The 20,981-nt window shown below is 36.2% G+C and overlaps 1 protein-coding gene across 2 annotated transcripts in view; it reads right to left on the bottom strand.

Moving 5' to 3' along the window:
* Positions 1-20,981, bottom strand: part of PPP3R1 (protein phosphatase 3 regulatory subunit B, alpha) — a 66,591-nt gene that overhangs the window by 13,253 nt on the left and 32,357 nt on the right. For both annotated transcript variants that reach the window (XM_070573849.1, XM_070573850.1), the window contains exon 2: positions 16,027-16,066. In XM_070573849.1, the coding sequence (XP_070429950.1) occupies positions 16,027-16,066 (40 nt within the window). The remainder of the gene's footprint in view (positions 1-16,026; positions 16,067-20,981) is intronic.

Genomic DNA, 20,981 nt, shown 5'->3' with positions numbered 1-20,981 from the left:
CAGCATGCTACAGTCTTGATGAATAAGACATATTAAGAATAATAAAGATGAATCATAAATCAAATAAATATATTTGGTTCAATCCATTCTTCTTTACACTGCCAATAGTAATCTTTCTAAAAGGCATATTCAACCAAATTGCTAGCTCTTTGCTTAAAAGTTTTTAGTGGCTTCCTAACGCAAACAGGATAAAAAGTCTAAAGCTCTTGACAATATTTAGCATCAATTTGAATTTCCATCTTTCTCTTCCCCCATTATCTTTATTTTAGCTACAATGCTCTTGGCACAAATCTTCTACAGCATAAATTTCATGCGTCTATTTCCTTATAAACCCTCTGCTACAATGTCCTTCCCTGAACTCTCCATTTATGAGACTCCTATCAATTTTTCTGTGATTAAAAAAGTGGGGGAGGATGTTAACTTTATATACTGTAGTTATTAGTATCATTAACTCACTTTCTGGCAAAAGCCCTTAAAGCAACATTTAAAATCCATTTGCTTTCTTTTGCTTTACGCATCTTATGAAATATTATGTAATAGTTGATACTTATTCTGGTTGAGTAGTTAAAACTTTCTTCAAAGGCAAAGCAGTGTGCCAGTGATCACGCTTTAACCTGACAGTAACTGGCTTTTTAAAAAGCCCCTGAAGTATGACTTAGAGGAAAAGAGCTCCATCTCATCTTCTCTTCATCAACATTCTCACAAAGCCCACGGAGCCAAAACTCCCCCTGAGCTTCTTTAGGAAGGCAGTATGCTTTGAAAGAAGGCAGTATCTATTCTCCAACCACCCATTTATTTCCTCCTTTCTGTCCTGTCCTTCCTGCTTGGATGACAATGATGAGTAAGACACAAGACTAGATTACTCAGTACTTATTATCTTGTTGAGGCTAGCTGAGCAACTGGAGGAATCTGTACCTAAATAATTATGTTTCAAGACAGCTAGCTTGGAAGACAATGCCATGAATATTTCTTAAAGCCAAGATCTAAGATAACTAGCTTTCAAAAACAAATGATAAAAACAGTTCTGTTAGGTATGGAACAAAGTGACTTATTTGGTCATTACTGTCACCAGAGAAGCAGTTATTCAGTACTTTCACTTGCCAGCACTGCCGACTAGATATGTTGCAGGATCAACCACAACCTAAAGTATAAAACAGGGTCTCAATCCTTGAAACATCAGCACTTACCAATCTCCTACAAATCAGGCACAGATCTCTGAAACAGATCAAATCCATCTTGACAGCAGCATTAAATGTTTCAGATCTGTGCTTAGTTTATTAAAGAACAAATTCCAACTTTTGGCACCAACTTTCATCAAAGATTTTTTCTAGTGCTTAGGATCACACTCTTAAAACAGATGGACAAGGGAAAAAAAACAAACCTCACCCTCTTGACTCATCTTGTGACTCAGAGATACTCTTTTTCATATGTTCTGCCAAGTTGAAACATGTTATTTTTCCACTTTTTGTAAGCATACCTTTGAGAGGACTGTCTTTTTTTAATAGTTGAAAATGCCTACATACTCAATTTAAATTATATTATACAAAGTATTAAAATAAAGAATCTTATAAAGTTATATACATAGTTCCCTAAAAAGCAGATATTTTAGCCTGAGTTTTAAACAGTTACTAATATGGAATTGATGAATTGCTTACAAGGAAAACACCAGATTTAGCTGTTGAGACCTCACCCAGATCAATGCACCTTGAGTGCACTCAAGGATAAACCTAAAATCTAGGTGGTTACTTATTTTAACAAGTGATGTCACATATCTTATTAATATTACCACATAAAATAATTAAAAATTTGCTTTTAGAGAGCTCATGTTCCCATAGTAAATTTTAATGAATATTTTCAACTGGACATGTTAATACTAGAGCACTATAATATTAATAGAGATGGAAGGTTGCATATTGATTCATCACTCTCTCACATGAAGAAATATAACCATCTCCCTTTATCAGATTTTTTTTTCTCATTTAGAAAAAAGGAACGTAAGGGATTCCCAAACAGCAGAGAAGAGATCTAGGGCTCTCGCTCTTAAAGCAGTGTTTCTACTACATACACACCAAGCTGCTACTCCACTGTTAGCGTTAAAAGTAAAAGCAACCTGAGGTATAATAAGCTCTTTTAAGTGATTTTGAGGCTTCTCAGAATGAAAGGGAAAAGAAATAAGCAGAATGATAGGAAAATGAACTCTCCTCAAGTTTTAGCCAATTTCCAGCAACTGTGTAGCAGTTAATGGCAGTAAGATTATTGCTCTTTCAGAAAATTCTAATAGTCAGTTTATAAATAACTTTGTTACCTATTAGTCTATATATGATTAACAACAGAAACAAAATAAAGCAAGCCCTTTCAAATCCTCCTAGCAACACTATTTTGAACAAAACAACTAAATGTAATGTGGGATTCCTGTTTGGAAATCTGAAAAAGAAAAAGGAAACTTTTCAAACGTCACCAGTTTTTTCACTAAAATACGTAGTTTAACAGTCTTATACCAATGTCATTTTTTGATTTGGATAACTGCACTGTGATTCTGTGAGATGTTAACAGTGGAGAAAGCTGGGTGAGGGATATTTGGGAACTCTCACATTGGCCCTGAGCCAACATCTGTTGCCAATCTTCCTCTTTGTTTTTCTTTTCTCTCCAAAGCCCCAGTATACAGTTGTACATCTTAGTTGTAGGTCATTCTAGCTGTTCTATGTGGGATGCTGCCACAACACGGCTTGATGAGCAATCTGTAGGTCCGCGCCCAGGATCCAAACCTGCAAAGCCTGGGCCACCAAAGCAGAGCACACAAACAATCACTCAGCCATGGAGCCAGCCCCTGTTACTGTGGTATTTGCCTAATGATGATTTTCTCTTTCCCTCTTTCCTTCTACATTAATTGGAATGTTCCTGTTAAAAACAAAGCAAAACATGGGGCCAGCCTGGTGGCATAATGGTTAAGGTTCATGCAGTCAGCTTCAGCGGCCCAGGGTTCACAGGTTTGGATCCCAGGTATAGACCTATACACCACTCCTCAAGCCATGCTGTGGCAGTGTCCCACATACAAAATACTACCACAGATGTTAGCTCAGAGCAAATTTTCAAGTAAAAAGAGGAAGACTGGCAACAGATGTTAGCTCAGGGCCAATCTTCCTCAACAACAAAAAGTCCTTTCTCTATTCAATTAGTCACATCAGCATGGGTTCATTGGTATTTATTTTATTCTATGGGTTAAAATTCAATAATGTCATTATTTGCTAGTCAGCTTGTTCCAACTTTGGTCTGTTGGTACTATTTTAGATTGGCTCCTGTGTGACCTTTCAACAATCTCCATTTTGAGCACTTCCTTAATTTGTGGCAGCATAAAACCTTCCAGCCTCATCCTGAATACACATAAAATTTCTAAGAAGAGATTCTTCCATCTCTTTTGTATAGCAGGATATTTAGAACTGTACTATAAAATGAAAACTATAAGGAAAGATCACTCTAATAAGCAATCTCAGAATCTCCATCTTCAAGACATTCTGGAAAGAGCCATCAGACACGACAAAATTATCTATGGAGAAACATGTATTGAATAACTCTTATAACGGCTACCACAAAAATAAAGCTTTATAGTGTTGTCAACAGAAGATACTGGGTAGTTTTTCTACATAAAGGTTATACTTAAAAGTTTTAAAGTCTTTTGTAAAATTCATTTCCTACAAAGGTAATGACAATTATTTTCACATTACTAAAACCCACCAGGGGGCGCAATAGATAATCACAGACAAAAACCATAAGCAGCTCCAAAAACCCCAACATTTTATAACGACTTTACGTATAGACTGTCAGTTTAATATTTATATGCTGACAGAATAGTTTGACAACAGAACAAAACAAAGAAAGCACCCTATCAATATTATGAGAGAATCGAAAAAGTGTATTACAAAATATGGACACAGACATTTATGCTGTGCCCTTTCTTACAAACGAAGAACTTTCACCCACTCAAAAGATCTAGATTTTAAGAGTATATCATAACTTTCTAATGCAAGAGGCAACGCCTGCTTTTGGTGTTGCTAGATTATAATTCTCATATACTTTAAAAATTATTAGGTAATTGTCAAATACACAAAAGCCAGACATCACCACCAACAAAAGAATTATCAAGTCGTAACCAAAATGCTAAAAAAAAAAAAATTTTAAACCAACTTTGAGCAATAACTGACATTCCAAAAATGCATTATTAAACACACAGTTCCAATGGTTTTGTATCCACGTATGTAAGCATCACTACAGTCAAGATAAAAGCACATTTCCATCATCCCAAAATGTTCCCTTGGGCCCTTTGCAGTCAATCACACTCACCCCACCCCCCTCCATCCCCACGGACTCCAGGCAACCATTGTTCTGCTTTCTGTAACTAAATTCCGTCTAGAATTTCATATGAACAGGATCATATTTACTCTTATGTCTACTTCTTTTTCTCATCAAGTTTTTGACATTAATCCAATTGCTTCATAAGTCAGTAGTTTGTTCCTTTTTATTGCAGAGTAGCGCAGTCCATTGTACGGACATATCACAATTTGTTTATGCATTCATCCGTTAATAGACATTCCTGCTGTTTCCCGTTTGGGACTATTAGGAATAAAGCTGCTAAGAATATTCATATATAAGCCTTTCTGTAAACAAACGTTTTCCTAGAATTGCTGGGCCGTAGGGTGAGCATATGTTTAACTTTCAGAAACTGTCAAAAAGTTTTTCCAAAGTTGTCTACCCTTTTACACTCCCACCAGCAATACAAGAATTCCAGGAGCTCCACATCCTTGTCAACATGTGGTACTGTCAGTCTTTTTAAGTTCAGCATTCTAGTGGGTGGAAGCAGTATGTGATTATGGTTTTAATCTGTATTTCTCTGAGACTAATGATCTGGAGCATCTTTTTCACGTGATTATTGGCAATTCATGTATCTTCATGTGTGAAGTGACTGCTGAAATGTTTTGCTCTTCAAAATCGGGTTGTCTTAAAGAGTTGTGATACTCTCTGCACATTGACTGGCGTGAGCCCTGTCAGGAAGAGGTATTGAAAGTGTTTTCTCCCAGTCTGTAAGCTGCCTCTTCAAGGTGTTTTTTTAAAGAGCGAAAACTTCCAATTTTGACAAAATCTGTTTTTTTTCTTTTATGTTTCACATTTTATGTGTACTAAAAATCTCTGCCTATCCTGGTCGTGAAGATTTTCTCCCATGTTTTCTTCTAGAAGATCTATAGTTTTAGCTTTTATGCTTAAATCTATGACCCATGTTAATTTTCATACATGGTATAAGAAAGGGTAAAGGTAAATTTTTATTCCATACAGAAATGCAGCTATTTCGTTGAAAAGGCTTGCCTTACACTGGTATCTTTGACGGTTTTGTCAAAAATCAATCAACTATACAAATGAACATGTTGTACACCTTAAATTTACATAATGTTATGTATCAAATACACTTCCATTAAAGAAAACTGACTTTATATACATGTGTATACGTATATATGTGTCTATATACCCTCTATTCTCTTCCATCGGTTTGTCTATCTTATGCCAATACCACAGTCTTATGTTTTATAATAAATCTTTCCATCAGGGAGCACTGTCCTCATACTTTGTTTTTGTTTCAAAACTGTTCTGACTCTTCTAAGACCTGCAAATTTCCATACGGACTTAACAATCTGTATAGTAATTTTTACAAAAAGCCTGCTGAGAATTCGGTTGGGATTGTCTGGAATCTACAGGTCACTCTGAGAATTCGGTTGGGATTGTCTGGGATCTACAGGTCACTGAGCACAACGGACACCTTAACAGCATCAGGTCTTCCACTGGACCTCTCCCCGTTTACTCAGGTCTTTCTAAGTTTCTCTCAGTGATGTGATGAAATTCAGTGTACAGATCTTACATACATTTGGTTAAATTTATACCTGAATATTTCATTTTTTATTTTATTTTAAATGGTATTTTTGTCAATTTCACTTTTCAATTGTTCACAGCCATTACACAGAAATTCTACTGATTTTTGCGTATTGTCCTTGTATCATCCTAACCCTTGCCAGATTAACTTATTATTTCTAGTAAATTAGGATTTGCTGTATACACATCCATGTCATCTGAGAATAAAGATAACTTTACTCCTTCTTTCCAATCTATATGCATTTTATTTCTTTTTTTTGGACTTAATGTACTGACTAGAACTTCTTGTACAATTTTGAGTACAATTGGTTAGAATGAAAAGCTATGCTTTTTTCCCAGTGGAAAGCAGTCTTTCATCGTTAAGTAAGTACGATGTTTGTCAGCATTTTTGTAGGTGCTCTTTAGGGTTGAGGAACTTCCCTTCTATTCCTAATTTGCTATGAGTATTTATCATGAATGGGTACGGAACTTTGTCAAACATTTTGCTACATCTATTGAGAAGATCATGTTTTTTTCTTTTATTCTGTCAATACAGTGAATTACAACTGATTTTTCCAGTTAAAATCATACTCCTGGGACAAACTATACTTGGTCATGATTTACTGTCCTTTTTACATATTGCTGGATTTGACTTACAAATATTTAAGGATTTTTGTACATATGTTCATGGTGAATATTGGTTATAGTTTTCTACAATGTCTTTGGTATTGCTATTGGTGTAATGTTAGCTTCTATTTTCTGAAGGAATCTGGATTATGACTGGTATTTTTTTTTTCATTAAAAGTTTGCTAGAATTGACCAACAAAGCCACCTAGCCCTGGAGTTCTCTGTGGGAAGATTTTTAAATAAGAAGTCAATTTCACTAATAGATATAATGCTATTAAGATTTTCTATTTCTTTTTGTGTCACTTTTAGATACTTGTTTTTCAGGGAATTTGTCCATTTAATCTAAGGGATAGAATTTATTGGCATAAAATTGTTCATAATATTCCCTTGTTATCCTTTTAACATCTGTAGGATCTGTAATGATTTCAGTTCTCCCGTTACTGATAATGGCAACTGTGTCTTCTTTCTTTCTTCTAGAATGCTCCTTCAAAGTGAGAAAGCTATGTGCAACTTCCTCCTACCTCATATAAAAGATAAAACCAAAAATGAACCGCCATACCAGAACTCACTCAGGCAAATGAATGTTACCCAAAGATGTCACAAAAGAAGGGGCACACTTATAATGATCCTAAAAATACATTCTTAGAACTGTTTTCAGAGCTCACTGAGCTTAAGAAGAAAATCTGTCGCAGAAAAGCCATGTAACATCAAGGGTTACAAGAAACCTGGGAGACGAAAAATTCAAGATAAAGAAACAGACCCAGAGAGTTAACTAAGTGGCTCAATGTTGTAAAGCTTGATGGCAAAGCTGGTATCAGGATTTCTTCAAATGCTTTCTAATTTATTTTCCTATGTTAGTTCCATCTGAAGACAGCTTGGGCTAAGAGAGACTCAACACTGCTGTTCCTCAACCTGCATTTCTTGGCAAATGTGTAGAAAAGGGAACAATAAGAATGTTCCCACTCCAGGTACATAACAATCGAACCATGTATTTCTAACACGTTCTCCAACTTGTGCATTACTGGTTTTCCTGCTGAAAGTGTTTGTATTGCTGTTGTTTTTCTCCTTTTGGTTTATCTACATCGTAGTTAAAATCAAATGGCAATACATTATTGAAAAAACATATATTTGTAAGATCATACAAACACATCTTCAAGTTTTCTCACTGTTATTAATAACCCTAACCCTGGCTTAAAAGTCACACACTTTTTTTTTTTTTTAAACCTAAGTGTAGATTGTGTTGGTCAGTAACATCTTATTCAAAAGATGTGGCTCTCAAAGGTTTCTATTGTTCTTTAAGCCAAATCCAACGCCAGCCCATTCCATCACATTCTCCAGGTTTTCCTCTTATCTGTTCCTATGATATGCAGTATTTAAACATGTTAGTTGTACTTTTCTTTAGCTTTGTACCACTCCCCACCCCCAACTCCAGAAATAATATGGTATTTTCACAAAAGAATGCATATTCAAGAGTCTTCTTTTACTTTCAGCACCACTTATTCAAGACTTATTTATGGCTGCTCCAGAGCTCAATCTGGTTCATCGCCAAGAATGTCATACTGCATCCCCAGTCTGTGTTTTTTTCTTATTGACTTGCCTTTTATCTTCACATTAAGAAACTCCAGCACAGAATTTATAGAACACTTTTTGCTTTCTTCTTGAAGACATTCTTCACAGACAATTCTTGCTTCTTGCTCTAATTTGAACCAACTGCTTTCTAAGCCTGTATGCAGTTGTTATCCTGAGACTGTCACTGGGATCTTAAGAGATTTAGTTCCTTGGATCTCATCTCATCTTCTTCTTTAACTTCTATTTCATTTTTCTGGGTACATATTCAAGAAATTATGAAAGGTAAATTTTCCAAGTCCTTAAATTTCTGGAAAAATCTTTAATTTGATCTCACACCTGAGTAATCATTTGGTTGGTATCAAATTCTGGATTTAGGAACTCAGAACTTTGAACGAACTGCTCTATTGCTTTATAGTATCTACTGCTGCTGCTAAGAAATACACTGCCAGTAAATTCCTCCTCTTTTTAGGCAACTTTTTTCCCCATCTGGCAGCTTATAGGATTTTCTTTTTATTCTTGGAACTACAGAAGAAGTTGAGACTAAATGCAGATTTTTTTTTCTGCTTTTTCTCCCCAAATTCCCCCAGTACACAGTTGCCTATTTTAGTTGTGGGTTCTTCTAGTTGTGGCATGTGGGACGCCGCCTCACTGTAGCCTGACAAGCAGTGCCATGTCCGTGCCCAGGATTTGAACCGGGTGAAACCCTGGGCCACGGAAGCAGAGCACATGAACTTAACCACTCGGCCACGGGGCTGGCCTCAAATGCACATCTTTTTCCATCAAAGCTTCCTGGCTATCAGAATGCTCTTTCAATCAGAAGATTTGATTTTTCAGGTGAGAGAAATTTTCTCCTACTATTTCACTGATTATTTTCGCTTCTACTTTATCTAACACATCTCCTGAAATTTCTTTTAGACAGATGCTACCATCCTCCATATTTGCTCCCCAAACCCTTCTTCTCTTGCATACTTTTCCATATCTTTTGCTCTAACATTCTGAGTGAGATCCAAGAATTTACACTTTTGCTAAATGGTTAACTAAGCCTTTCACCAGCTAAAGTAACTGACTTCTACATACTAGCTACAAAATTATTCAAATTTGTGGCAACTTTCAAATTACTGTCATGGTTCATCGCTGAAACTACAAATTTTTAAGCACTGCCACAATATCAAAATCTAACAGTATGGATAATGAAAAGAAAGCTAGCTCTTCACACTTTTCTTAAGACTACTTGCCTAAAAAACTTGAAATACTTAGAATACAGTAGACAATCCAGGGATTAAAAAGAAAAAGGTACTGTAACAGCAAAACAAGGTAACAACTCAAAGTCTAAGCATTCGAGTTCATGCATTAGACTTTAGAAAACGTTTCATCTCTCTCTGCATAACTCAGCTCTAAAGCTTTACTGAAAGAAAGCAGAACATAAGTAATTATCAGTGGACATGGTAAAATAAATTAGAATTCAGGATCACTAAGTTACTAAGTAAATGATAAACTATGGCTGGTAGATTGTTTAAGAAGCATGACTTATGTAATAAATTTACGAAGATTTTAATCTAAAGTAACAAATGTACAAGTCAATTTCAAAGAATAGCATAAAACTTTTCTTATAATAAATAGCATTTTAGGAAAAGTGTTTTAAAATATTTTTACCTGTTCATATTCAAAATTGAATTTTTACTGACATTAAAAAGCTCTCTTCCAAAGATTTCTGAAATGATGAATAAAGGTTTGGGAGTAAACCAGAAATTACTCTTTAAAACATACATTATTTAAAAATTGAAGTGAGTTAAGCTGGTCCATATAAGAAAGGAAACATAAAGGAATGCAGAAATGAAGGAGGAAGTCAAATTAACTTTAGATTAACTTTTTCTCTGAAAAAGTTTTCTGCTTCACAACAAAGAAAAACCCTAGACTAAGTTAAGAATATGACACGTAAACCAGCCTGAGACAACCTGATTGTGAGCAGAAATTAACAGCACAAAGTCAAGTCAGTATCTCTACACTGTCAAGTCACTTGTAAATATTCAAACCAGAAACAAAAAACTGCTTGCATATGAGACTATCTGCTCAAACTGAGTGCAGTTTCCTAATGGCTAAAGATGTCTTCAAGATTTCCGGAGATAGGACATTACACAAAAGGAAACACTCCTACAGAATCTGCCAAGATCTTCTTGGGGTCACTTTCCAATGAAAGAGACCCGAGAAATCTTTTTAGATAAAAGACTTATTAGTCTTTCATATACATTCAGTCTACAAAATAGGCCCTGTGTTTACAAATTCTGTCAAAACCTTTCAGAATATTGGTTTTATCAACAGTAAAAATAAACTGAATCTGATTTTCCACTCACCCTTTCAACTGTGCCCCAATCTAGTCCTCTGCTTAAACGATCTAAAGTGGTATCTTGCACTCACTCTTCCAAGCTATGATGCCAAGTTACAATTAAGGTCTCAACTTTGAGCAAATCACACCAAAGAGTACACATTTCCCAGCCCAGACAGGCTGGCCAACAAACAGAAACAGTCACAGTGGCCTAGAAAAAATTAACTAGATAAAAAGCAAGCATTGCGGCCAGCCCGGTGGCATAGTGGTTAAGATCACGCTCTCTGCTTCAGCGGCCCAGGGTTCATGGGTTTGGATCCTGGGCGCAGACCTACACACCACTCATAGAGCCATGTTGTGGCAGCATCCCACATATAAAACAGAGGAAGACAGGCACAGATACTAGCTCATGGACAATCTTCCTCAAGCAAGAAAAGAAAAAGGGAAGATTGGCAACAGATGTTAGCTCAGGGCCAATCTTCCTCACGAAACAAAAAAAAGTGAACATTGAATTGAGAAACAAACGAAAAATCAAAGAATACCTACCTATGTCTTTGACAAGCCCAGTTTTGCCTAAATCGTTGATGTAGACAAACATAACATTAATCCTGTAAGAGTTACTAGAAGAGGCTGTAGAGTACTGTGATTAAAAATATGACTCTGGAGGCATGACTGCCTGGGCTCCAACCATGGCTTTATTATTTTACCTACTGCTGTGTGACATTAGGCCAAGTATTGAAGGTCTCTCTGCCTCTTTTTTCTCATCTATACAATGGAGGAAAGTAATAATACTTCTCTCAAGAGGCTGTTGTGAGGATTAAAAACGTTAATGTACGTGAAGTGCTTAAAATAGCGCCTGGCACATTTTAAATGCCATATAAGTACTTAATACTATTTATGAAAACAAATGGGGTGACTGGTTTTCCTAAAGGTACAGCCTTTAAAACTATCCAACTAGTCTCTACAGACAAGCTCCAAGCTCTTACTAACTTATTCAGTCAACAGACATTTATTCAGCATCACCTGTATGCAGGCACTGCACTTAGGCTTCCACTGACAATGCCTCAATTCTTTTGTTGGTGAAAATTAACTTAAACAGTCTCTTATTATTGAAGCTTGCTGTGTCACAAGCCATATTTAACTATAATTAAATAATTATTTCTCCTTGATATTACTCTTAGTTACTTCCCTTTCATTTTCTATTCATTTTAAAATAACTTTTTATATAGGAAAATTTCAAACACATACAAAGGTTGAAAGACTAGTAGATGAATCCCATATACCTATCATCCAGCTTCAGTCATTAACACGAGAAATTTTATTTACACATCTGCTTTATTTCAGAGCAAATTCCAAACATATCATTTCCTTACAACTGTTCAGTATTTATCTCTAAAAGGTAACTCTTTTAAAAAAAATCACATTATTATACCTAAAAAATTATTAATAATTAATTCTTTGATATTAAATAATCAGTGCTCAAGTTTCCCCCAAATGTCACCAATGATTTTACACGTTTTTTCAATCTATCAGATTAGGCAATTAGGCAATGTGTCAATAAAATGAAGGTGACCTTAATAGTAACAGTTACAGTATATTGTAGGAGATGAAAGCCAGTCTGCAGTAGGCCAAGAAATTAGCAGAAATAGGGAATAGAGAAAACTGTATACGCTCTTTTTCTGAGAAGCTCAAATATGAGAAAGAATGGAGAAAAACTGAGAGGAACATGCAGGATGAGGATCAGAGTAGTTGATTATGTTGGTAAACTGAAGAGATGGAGAAGGTGAAGACACAGGAAAACAACAGAGAGAAGCTAACAAAATAAGGTCCTGGAGGCGACAGAGGATGAGATGAAAAGCACGAATGAAGAGGCTGACCTTGAATGGGGCGGGATAACCCAACCTCTGCACTGACGAGGAGGAGTCAGCTGAGCTCAAGTGTGGGACTGGGAAGCTGTGTGAGTGTGGCAGGCAGGGGTGGAAGGGGTAGGGGTGGAGGGGTGAGAATGTAATGAGGTTAACACTTAAAATGCTCCCAGTTTTCTTAAGAATTAGGAGACAAAATCAGATTAAAAGCAGGGTACCGGAAAGGATCATGGAGGGGTATAGACAGAAGACTGAAGATCTGAATGGAATTGAAGGAGACTGAAAAACAACCAGATAGGTGAAAGAATTAATCAGCATTCAAATCTTACACAGCTTTCAAAAACAATTTCAAATATCATCCCTTCTGTGATGAAGCTTCTCTTAATTTCCTTAATTAAAGGTAATTTTACCTCCTTGGAACCTTTGTTTTCATTTCTCATAACGAAACTCTAATAATTTATGCATTTCTCTTTTTCCCAATAGCTAGGCTGTAAGCACTTTGTGAGTACTTATTTATCTGTGTATGTCACAGGGCCGAAGACAGTACCTTACAGCAAATAATTTAGAATTTTATTACCTTTTTAAAAAGTAGCACAATTTAAATACAAAAGAACAAAACAGGGGCTGGCCCAGTGGTGCAGCAGGTAAGTTCACACCTTCTGTTTTGGTGGCCCAGGGTTCGCCAGCCCGGATCCCAGGTGCAGACCTACACACTGCTTGTCAAGCCATGCTGTGGCAGGCGTCCCACATATAAAGTAGAGGAAGATGGGCACAGACGTTAGCTCAGGGCCAGTCTTCCTCAGCAAAAAAGAGAAGGATTGGAGGTAGATGATAGCTCAGGGCTAATCTTCCTCAAAAAAAAAAAAAAAGAACAAAGCAGACAGTAACCACTTGAAGAGTTGAGAGGACCACTGAAGGCTGAGACGATTATATAAAGCCTCATCAAGAGTACAGCAGTGAGCAGGCTCTTGAAGGGGGAAGAAGGCATCACAAGATTTAACATGAACAGGGAAGTATAAAGAGTGAAGTGCCTAAAAGATGGTTTTGGTTTTTTTTAGATTGGCACCTGAGCTAGTATCTGTTGCCAATCTTCTTCTTTTTTCTGTTTTTTTACTTCTTCTCCCCAAACCCCCCCCCCCCCCGAGTACACAGTTGTGTATTCTAGCTGTAGATCCTCCTGGTTCTGCTATGTGGGATGCTGCCAAAGGGAAGCGCATGAACTTCACCACGGGGCCGGCCCCTCAAGGACTGGTTTTAACATTCTTATATATGATAGTAGCTGTTTACAGATAACACTAAGCTCTTTCAATACAAAAGAGATTTTGCAAATAAGCAAAAAAAATAAATTACTGCAATGTGTTGATGGAGAAAAGAGTGGTAGTTTTAACGTAGACAAGTTCATTTTGGGGAAATACATCCAAATCATGTAAAAAATATGATAAAAATACATTATATTCTAGTGACCCAAGTAAGGAACAGAGAAAAAACCATATGCTAGATAACAGAAGAACTCAGATGGATTCACAGCTGGCTGAACAACCAGTGACAAGTCTGGATCTTTAGAGACAAGGCCCAACACTTTCACGGAAGCATAGACGAAGTCGCAAGAAAGAACACTTGCTAAGTTCTGAGGATAAAATGAAAAGGGACGGCTTTAAGAGGGTATGGAATCTCCTTACGTACCCACCACACATTTTAAGACTTGGCTTTTGCCATCCTGGATGTGCAGAAGGGAGGCCACCTTGCCTTTTGCCCTGTTACATTTTTCTTTGCAACCAGGTAAATGACCCTCAGGCCCAGATGTAAAGAGAGAGCAGAAGATAAAAACCTGGGAAGTACTGTCCCCTTAGGACTCCTGTTCCTTGACCAAGAAACAAAAACTAACTTCCTAGACCTCATTCCTATCCGAGTAGAACTCCAATGGCTAATCCCAACTCTGTCTGTGGCCTGACGCCCAGCTACTTAAAGATTGCCACACTTCCTTCTTGCACACTAGCAACTGGGAGAATAATTACGTAACAGGCTCAAACTGAATAGGAAGTGGCAAGGCACAATTCAGAGCAGAACACTTTCAATTCTAAGGAAACTATAAAACTGACACATTAACTTTACCAGAGACAAGAATTATAGATCTGGACAACACCCAGAGCACTAGTCTGTAACTAATCTATCTTGACCATATTTCAAAAATAGGTGAAGCAGTCACAGAAGGGAGAGTTCTCAAATCCAGAAGACTGCTACAGTCCATAAGAGGGTTCAGCAAACTTTTTCTCTAAGAGGCCAGACAGTAAATATTTTAGCCTTCGTGGACTACGTGATCTCTGTCACAACTACTCAACTCTGCCGTTGTAGCATGAAAGAGCCATAGACAATATGCAACCAAATGGGATGGCTGTGTTCCAATAAAATTTTATGAACAAAAACTATCAGCAGGTGGTAGTTTACCAACCCTGGTCTAGAGTCATAATTAGGTTTGGTTTTGGTCAATTCTAACAATATGCTGGATGCAATATTTTATCTTCATGTTTAAAACAGAAACATACAACCTATATCTGATCATAATTATGTAAGAAATTCATAAAGGAAAGCCTGGGAGGAAATAGTTAAATAAAATGTAAATAGTAAATTGGGATGGCAGAATAATGGGTAATTGGTCATAGAGTATCACCATTTAAAAAATAAGTTTAAAAAACTGTAGAAGTTACAAAATGGAAGGTAAAATGGATTAACAAGTTTTAGCTTATGGTAATGGCTATAAAGAAAATAAACATGGTACTACCCATGATACAGAGAGTCTGAAGTGGAGAGAGATACAGAACATCTCCAAAGAGGTGACATTTATGCCGAGAGTAGAAAGACGAAGTTAGTCAAGTAAAGAGCTGATGGAACAGCATTCTACCCAGGAGCTCGTAATCAAGCAAAGGTGTTGATGAGAATGAAAAAAACGGGCAAGGGTTTTAGGAAAAGAAAGAAGACTAATGAAACAAAATGAGCAATGGGAAAAGGGGTTGTAATGAGGCAAAAAGGAACAGACACTTCATTGCAAGGTAAGATGACTCCAAACAAGGCAGGACCAACTTTACCAAACAGGGATGGAAAGGATAAGGAAGTTCAGAATGGTGTGGGAGTTCTGGGATCTCATGATGATATCTAAACTTACTAGAGGTCCCCATTCCAATTCTCTGGATCACCCTCTTTCCCAACCATTGCCTTTCCACACAACAGACCTTATGATTTTATTTAAGCCCCATGGTCCTCTGATTGATCCTTGAAGCAAGAACTTCTAAGACTGTCATTTTCTTTCTTTGTGTTCTCCACCGTACAGTCAGAAATAACCAGCCCACCGACACTTCTTATACTCCTCAGTCTCCCCAGAAAGATCTTTTGCAATAGCTACTTGGTCTTCCAAAGTTTTGCCTTCAATAAGCACTTTATTTTATGTAACCGCAAGATAAATAAGTTAACTGTTTACTTGAAACTCTGTTAATGTTAAAAACTTATATTGCGTTAAGCCACTGAGATTTGAGGGTTCATTTCTAACTACATCGTGGTGCAGATACTAACAATAAAGAGGTCTATAAAAAAAATTTCCCTACTCTTGATAACTTAAAAAGACTATAAGTCAATTCACTACCTATTTTAAATAGTTAAGGGCTAACTGCTACATACAGAGAGAGGTGTGTGATATATATACATACATAGAGATGTGTAAATAAAAGAAATTCTTGATAACAAGAATATTTCACTTACAGTGTGAGCACATTTCCAAAGGATAACTTGCCTCATTTCCCTGGAGAAAAAAATAATAATAATAATTAGTCACAAAATTGGCACAAACTTCTTTAAAAGGTTGAACTTAAGTATTCTGAGTCACGAAACACAGGGAAATAAGCCATAAACTAATATATCTAGATCTATAAACTACAAGAGCTCTTGAATCCAACAGGCCTGATTTGCGGCTCTGCCACTTAAAACTTATGCACACATCTGATTAAAATTTACTTTAAATATTATAAATACCCTAAATATGTTGTCTATCAAATTTTAACCCACTGGAGACTATCAATGCTTTAACTTGTCTTGCTGGGTAAACTCATTTTGGGATAGAGCTCAGAATAAAGCTACCCCTGCCATCTGTATTTAATTGAACAGCATCCTGAGACTGCACAGCTGTCAAAAAGAAAACAACAAAAATCTCTTATCATTTATACCTGCACTGAAAGAATTTTCCATACACTGTGCAACTAAAATTAGAAAAACATTAATAGGAAGATAGGTTCAATGTAAGACAACCAGCCACTTGAACTCCAATTCAAATTTTTATTTTCATGAAAAGTCTTATTTCATGGACAGACTCTAAGTTAATATAATTTATCTGAACTTCTAATTTATAAAAAATGTAAAATCTGTTTTCCATACTAGGATTCCATGTGAAATTTAAGGAAAAAGATGCTCCAGAAAAACTACAGACATGGTGGAAGATCACACTATTTGATAAGTAATGGAACCGCGAGTAGTTGTAAATCTAAAACAGTAAAAGTTCCAAGTATAACAGACTTACGTAAGGTAAAAATCATGAAGATCTTTTAAAAAGGCTACAGAACTTAAAGTAATGTAAATTGAGTTTTTAAAGTTCAGCAATAAAACTGAGTACCACACATCCTATATTATTCCATTTATCTAATCTTGAACCCTGTCTAGCAGTAAGTGTATAACAGGATTAACCTTTAAATATTTGAATGTATTTATGTATCCTAAGAAGTTATTGAATACAGCCTGAAAAATCATTTTAGTCTGGCTAGCTAGCTTTTAAACTCCTAAAAGTATCTTTTATTCTGTGTAAACTTAAGGTCTAATAAAAGCTTATCAGTAAATTAGTATCTTCAATTCTCATGATGCTGCCAAGAATTAGTCTCTTTCTTGAAAATTATTAACTGCAATTTTCCAGAACTGGTAAATTTAATTTTAGGTAACTTTAAATATCAAACATTAATAAAGCTTGACCTTATTAATAAGCAGAGATGGAGTTCTTATTCTGCTTATTTTGCACTTTAATTAATAGACATTAATCTATTATTAATAGCCACCATGATTCCTATCTTTTACTGCCTCACATATTCTTTCACAACTAAATTTTTTAAAATATCCTTTTTTTTCCTGAGGAAGATTAGCCCTGAGCTAACATTCGCCACCAATCCTCCTCTTTTTGCTGAAGAAGACTGGCCCTGAGCTGACATCTGTGCCCATCTTCCTCTATTTCATGTGGGACGTCTGCCACAGCATGGCTTGACAAGCAGTGTGTAAGTTCTCACCTGGGATCCAAACCAGCAAACCCTAGGCTGCCAAAGTGGAACATGCAAACTGAAGTGCTACACCACCAGCCTGGCCCCTAAAATATGCTTTTTAAAAAATCTTATTCCACTCTACCTTAAAATTAAATATGTTTCTTGTGAGGCTCTCAAAAGAGTATAATGACGCTTTGGATTGTCATTGTGACTCTGTATTTTTTTTAAGTGATTAACATTATAACTGTTTTATAAATATGGGTAAAGGGATATGAGGTAGTTTCAGGAAGGACTCTGAAACCAGGCCCTTCTTTCTCCAGCCCACTGACCTTTCCAGTGTTACTAATTCTTTACAAATGATACCATCCATCCTCTACCTGTATCACTCCCTGCTAGCCAGTGTCCACAAGACCCAGGGACCAGCCTTGACTAGGGCTCCGCAGGGCTTTTCCACCAACAGTGAATGCCTCATCTCTCTCCTAAACTTAGAATCCACATATCCAAAAAGTTACTTCAACTTCAACCCATCTAATTTTATACCCAGCAAAACTATCTTTCAAATATTAAGGCAAAATGCTTTTTCCAGATAATCAAAAAATAAAAGAATTAGGCTCCAATACACACGTACTACAAGAAATGTCAAAAGAAAATTCAAGCAGAAGAAACATGATACTAGATGGAAATTTACATCTAGACTGAGGAATAAAGATTACCAAAAATAGTAAATATGTAGGTAAATATAAAAATTTTTCTCGTTTTTAAATGACTTTAAAATATAATTAACTATTTAGCACAAACATAACAATGCATTGTGGGGTACATAATGAGTAGAAGGAAAACGTATAATAGCACAAATGTGAGAGAAAAATGTATGTATACTGTCAAGATTTTACATTACAAGGAAAACATTCTAACATTATTTGAAAGTGGAGCATGATGTTAAAAAAATGTATAAACTCTACAGCAACCACCTTCTAAAAAAAGATAAAATGATATCACAAAGAACATTCAAGCCAAAGGAAAGCAAATAGGAAAAAAGGAACAAAAATCAAATGAGAATAGAAGGTAAATAGCAAGACGGTAGATTTAAATTCAAACATTTTGAGAACTGTATTACTTATGTTAAGTGTAAAGAGTCTAATAACTTCAATTAAAAGAAGAGGCAACCATATGCTATCTCCAAGAAGCCTACTTTAAAAAGAGGTTACATACAGGTTAAAAGTGAAAAGATAGAAAACACACGAATACTAATCAAAAGAAAGATACAATGACTAGTAACACTGGACAACTTAGAGTTCAGAACAAGGAATATTGCCAGGGCTAAAGAGGGCTATTTCATAATGTTAAGAGTAGATTTATTAGGAAGATGTAACAATTCTCAATATATTGTAATACTGTGATTTACAATAAGAAACATAGATTTGGTCTTTCTCTGTTTTTAGCACAAGTTCTCAAACCTCTGGGAATCTCCCAAATGCAGACAACCATAAATCTATCTTTTGTTATGTTAATGAGGTGACTGAGAAAGCCCCTAAAGATGGGCCCTGGGTGCCAAGAGAACAGACCACGTGACTACAGGGACTTTCAACCCTAACCTCCGGAGAGCAGAGAGGGGCTGGAGGTTGACACAATCACCAATGGCCAATGATTTAATCAGTCAAGGCTTTGTAATGAAGCCTCCATAAAAACCCAAAGGAAAGGGTTCAGAAAGCTTCTGGGTTGGTGAACACGTGGAGATTCAGGAGAGCGAAGCACCTGGAGAGGGCATGAAAGCTCTGTGCTCCTTCCCACATACCTTGCCCCGTGTATCTCTTCCATTTGGCTGTTCCTGAGTTATATCCTTTTATAATAAACCAGTGATCTAGTAAACAAAATGTTCCTCTGAGTTCTGTCAGTTACTCTGGAAAATTAATCAAACCTAAAGGGGGTGGGGGGGGGGGGTCATAGGATTCTTCAATCTATAGCCAGTTGGTCAGAACTCCAGGTGACAACCTGGAACCGCAATTTGCATCTGAAGGGGAGAATGGGGACAGGTCTTGTAGGACTGAGTCCTTAACCTGTGGAATCTGATGCTATCTCCAGGTAGTGTCAGAATCTAGTCGAACTGTAGGACACCCACCTGGTGTCCAAGAATTGTGCAGATGTGTGGGGAAAAACTCCACACACACATTGTAATTGGGTACCAGAACTCTTTTATACATGTACGCTGAATAACAGAGTTTCAAAACAAATGAAAACAAACATTTATAGAACTGAAAAGAAAACAGACAATCATATTTGGAGATTTTAACATTTCTCACAGCAACTGACAGAAAACAAGTAGAGCAAAAAAACAAGTAATGTTATAGAGAAGATCTGAAGAACACACTATATACCAACATGTCTAAACAGCAGAACAATCTTTTCCAGTGCACATGGAACATTCACAAAGACAGACATTATTTGATCTGTTTCCACCTTAAGAAGCTAGAAAAAGAATAAATTAAACCCAAAGCAAGGGGAGAAAAAGAAAAAAGCAGAAATTAATGAAATTTAAAGAGGACAAAGAAAAATAAAACCAAAAACTCATTTCTTGGAAAAGGTCAATAAATAAACCCCCAGGCAAATCATTACAAATCCTACAGTCATTCAAAGAAAAATAAAGGAATATTCTAAACAGTGTATGAAAATAAATTTAACTTAGATGAAATGGACAAGTTTCTTGAAACCAACCAAAAATGACTCAAGAAGAGAAAAGCTAAACAGCTCTATGGCTGTTATAAGAAATTGAATTTGAGTTAAAAATCTTCCTACAAAGAAAACTACAGACCCAGATGGCTTCACTGGTCAATTCTATCATACATTCAAAGTCCAGAAACATACCAACCCTACACAAATTCCTTCAGAAAGCAGAAGAGAATAGTTCTTGACTCATTTTATGAGGCCAGCATTACCCTGATACCAAAATCAGACAATGACATTACAAAAAAGAAAACTGTACTCCAATATTTGTTCATGACCGTGGATAGAAAAATCCTTAACAATGTTGGAGCAAATTAAATCTGGAAAAAATTTTAAAAGAATAAAACATCATGACCAAGTGAGGCTTATCCCAGCAATATAAGGTTGGTTTAATATTCAAAATCAATGTGATTCACTACACCAACAGAGTAAAAAAGAAAAAAACATCATATGGTCATCTCAACAGATAGAATAAAAGCATCTGACAAGTTTCAACCCCTATTCATGGTAAACAAGAACAACAACTCAGCAAAGTAAGGATCTTCCTCAATCTATAAAGCTTATCTACAAAAAGCCTACAGTTAACATCACACTTAATAAGGTGAAAGACTAAATGCCTTCTCCCTAAGATCAGGAACAAGATAAAGCTATCTGCACCAGCGCAGTAAGGCAAGACCGAGGAAATAAAAGGTATATAGA

The sequence above is a fragment of the Equus przewalskii genome, chromosome 14, assembly GCF_037783145.1.
Source record: "Equus przewalskii isolate Varuska chromosome 14, EquPr2, whole genome shotgun sequence".
Classification (NCBI taxonomy): Eukaryota; Metazoa; Chordata; class Mammalia; order Perissodactyla; family Equidae; genus Equus; species Equus przewalskii.
The sequence above is the reverse complement of the archived record's forward strand: the minus strand, read 5'-3'. Positions and strand labels throughout refer to the sequence as shown.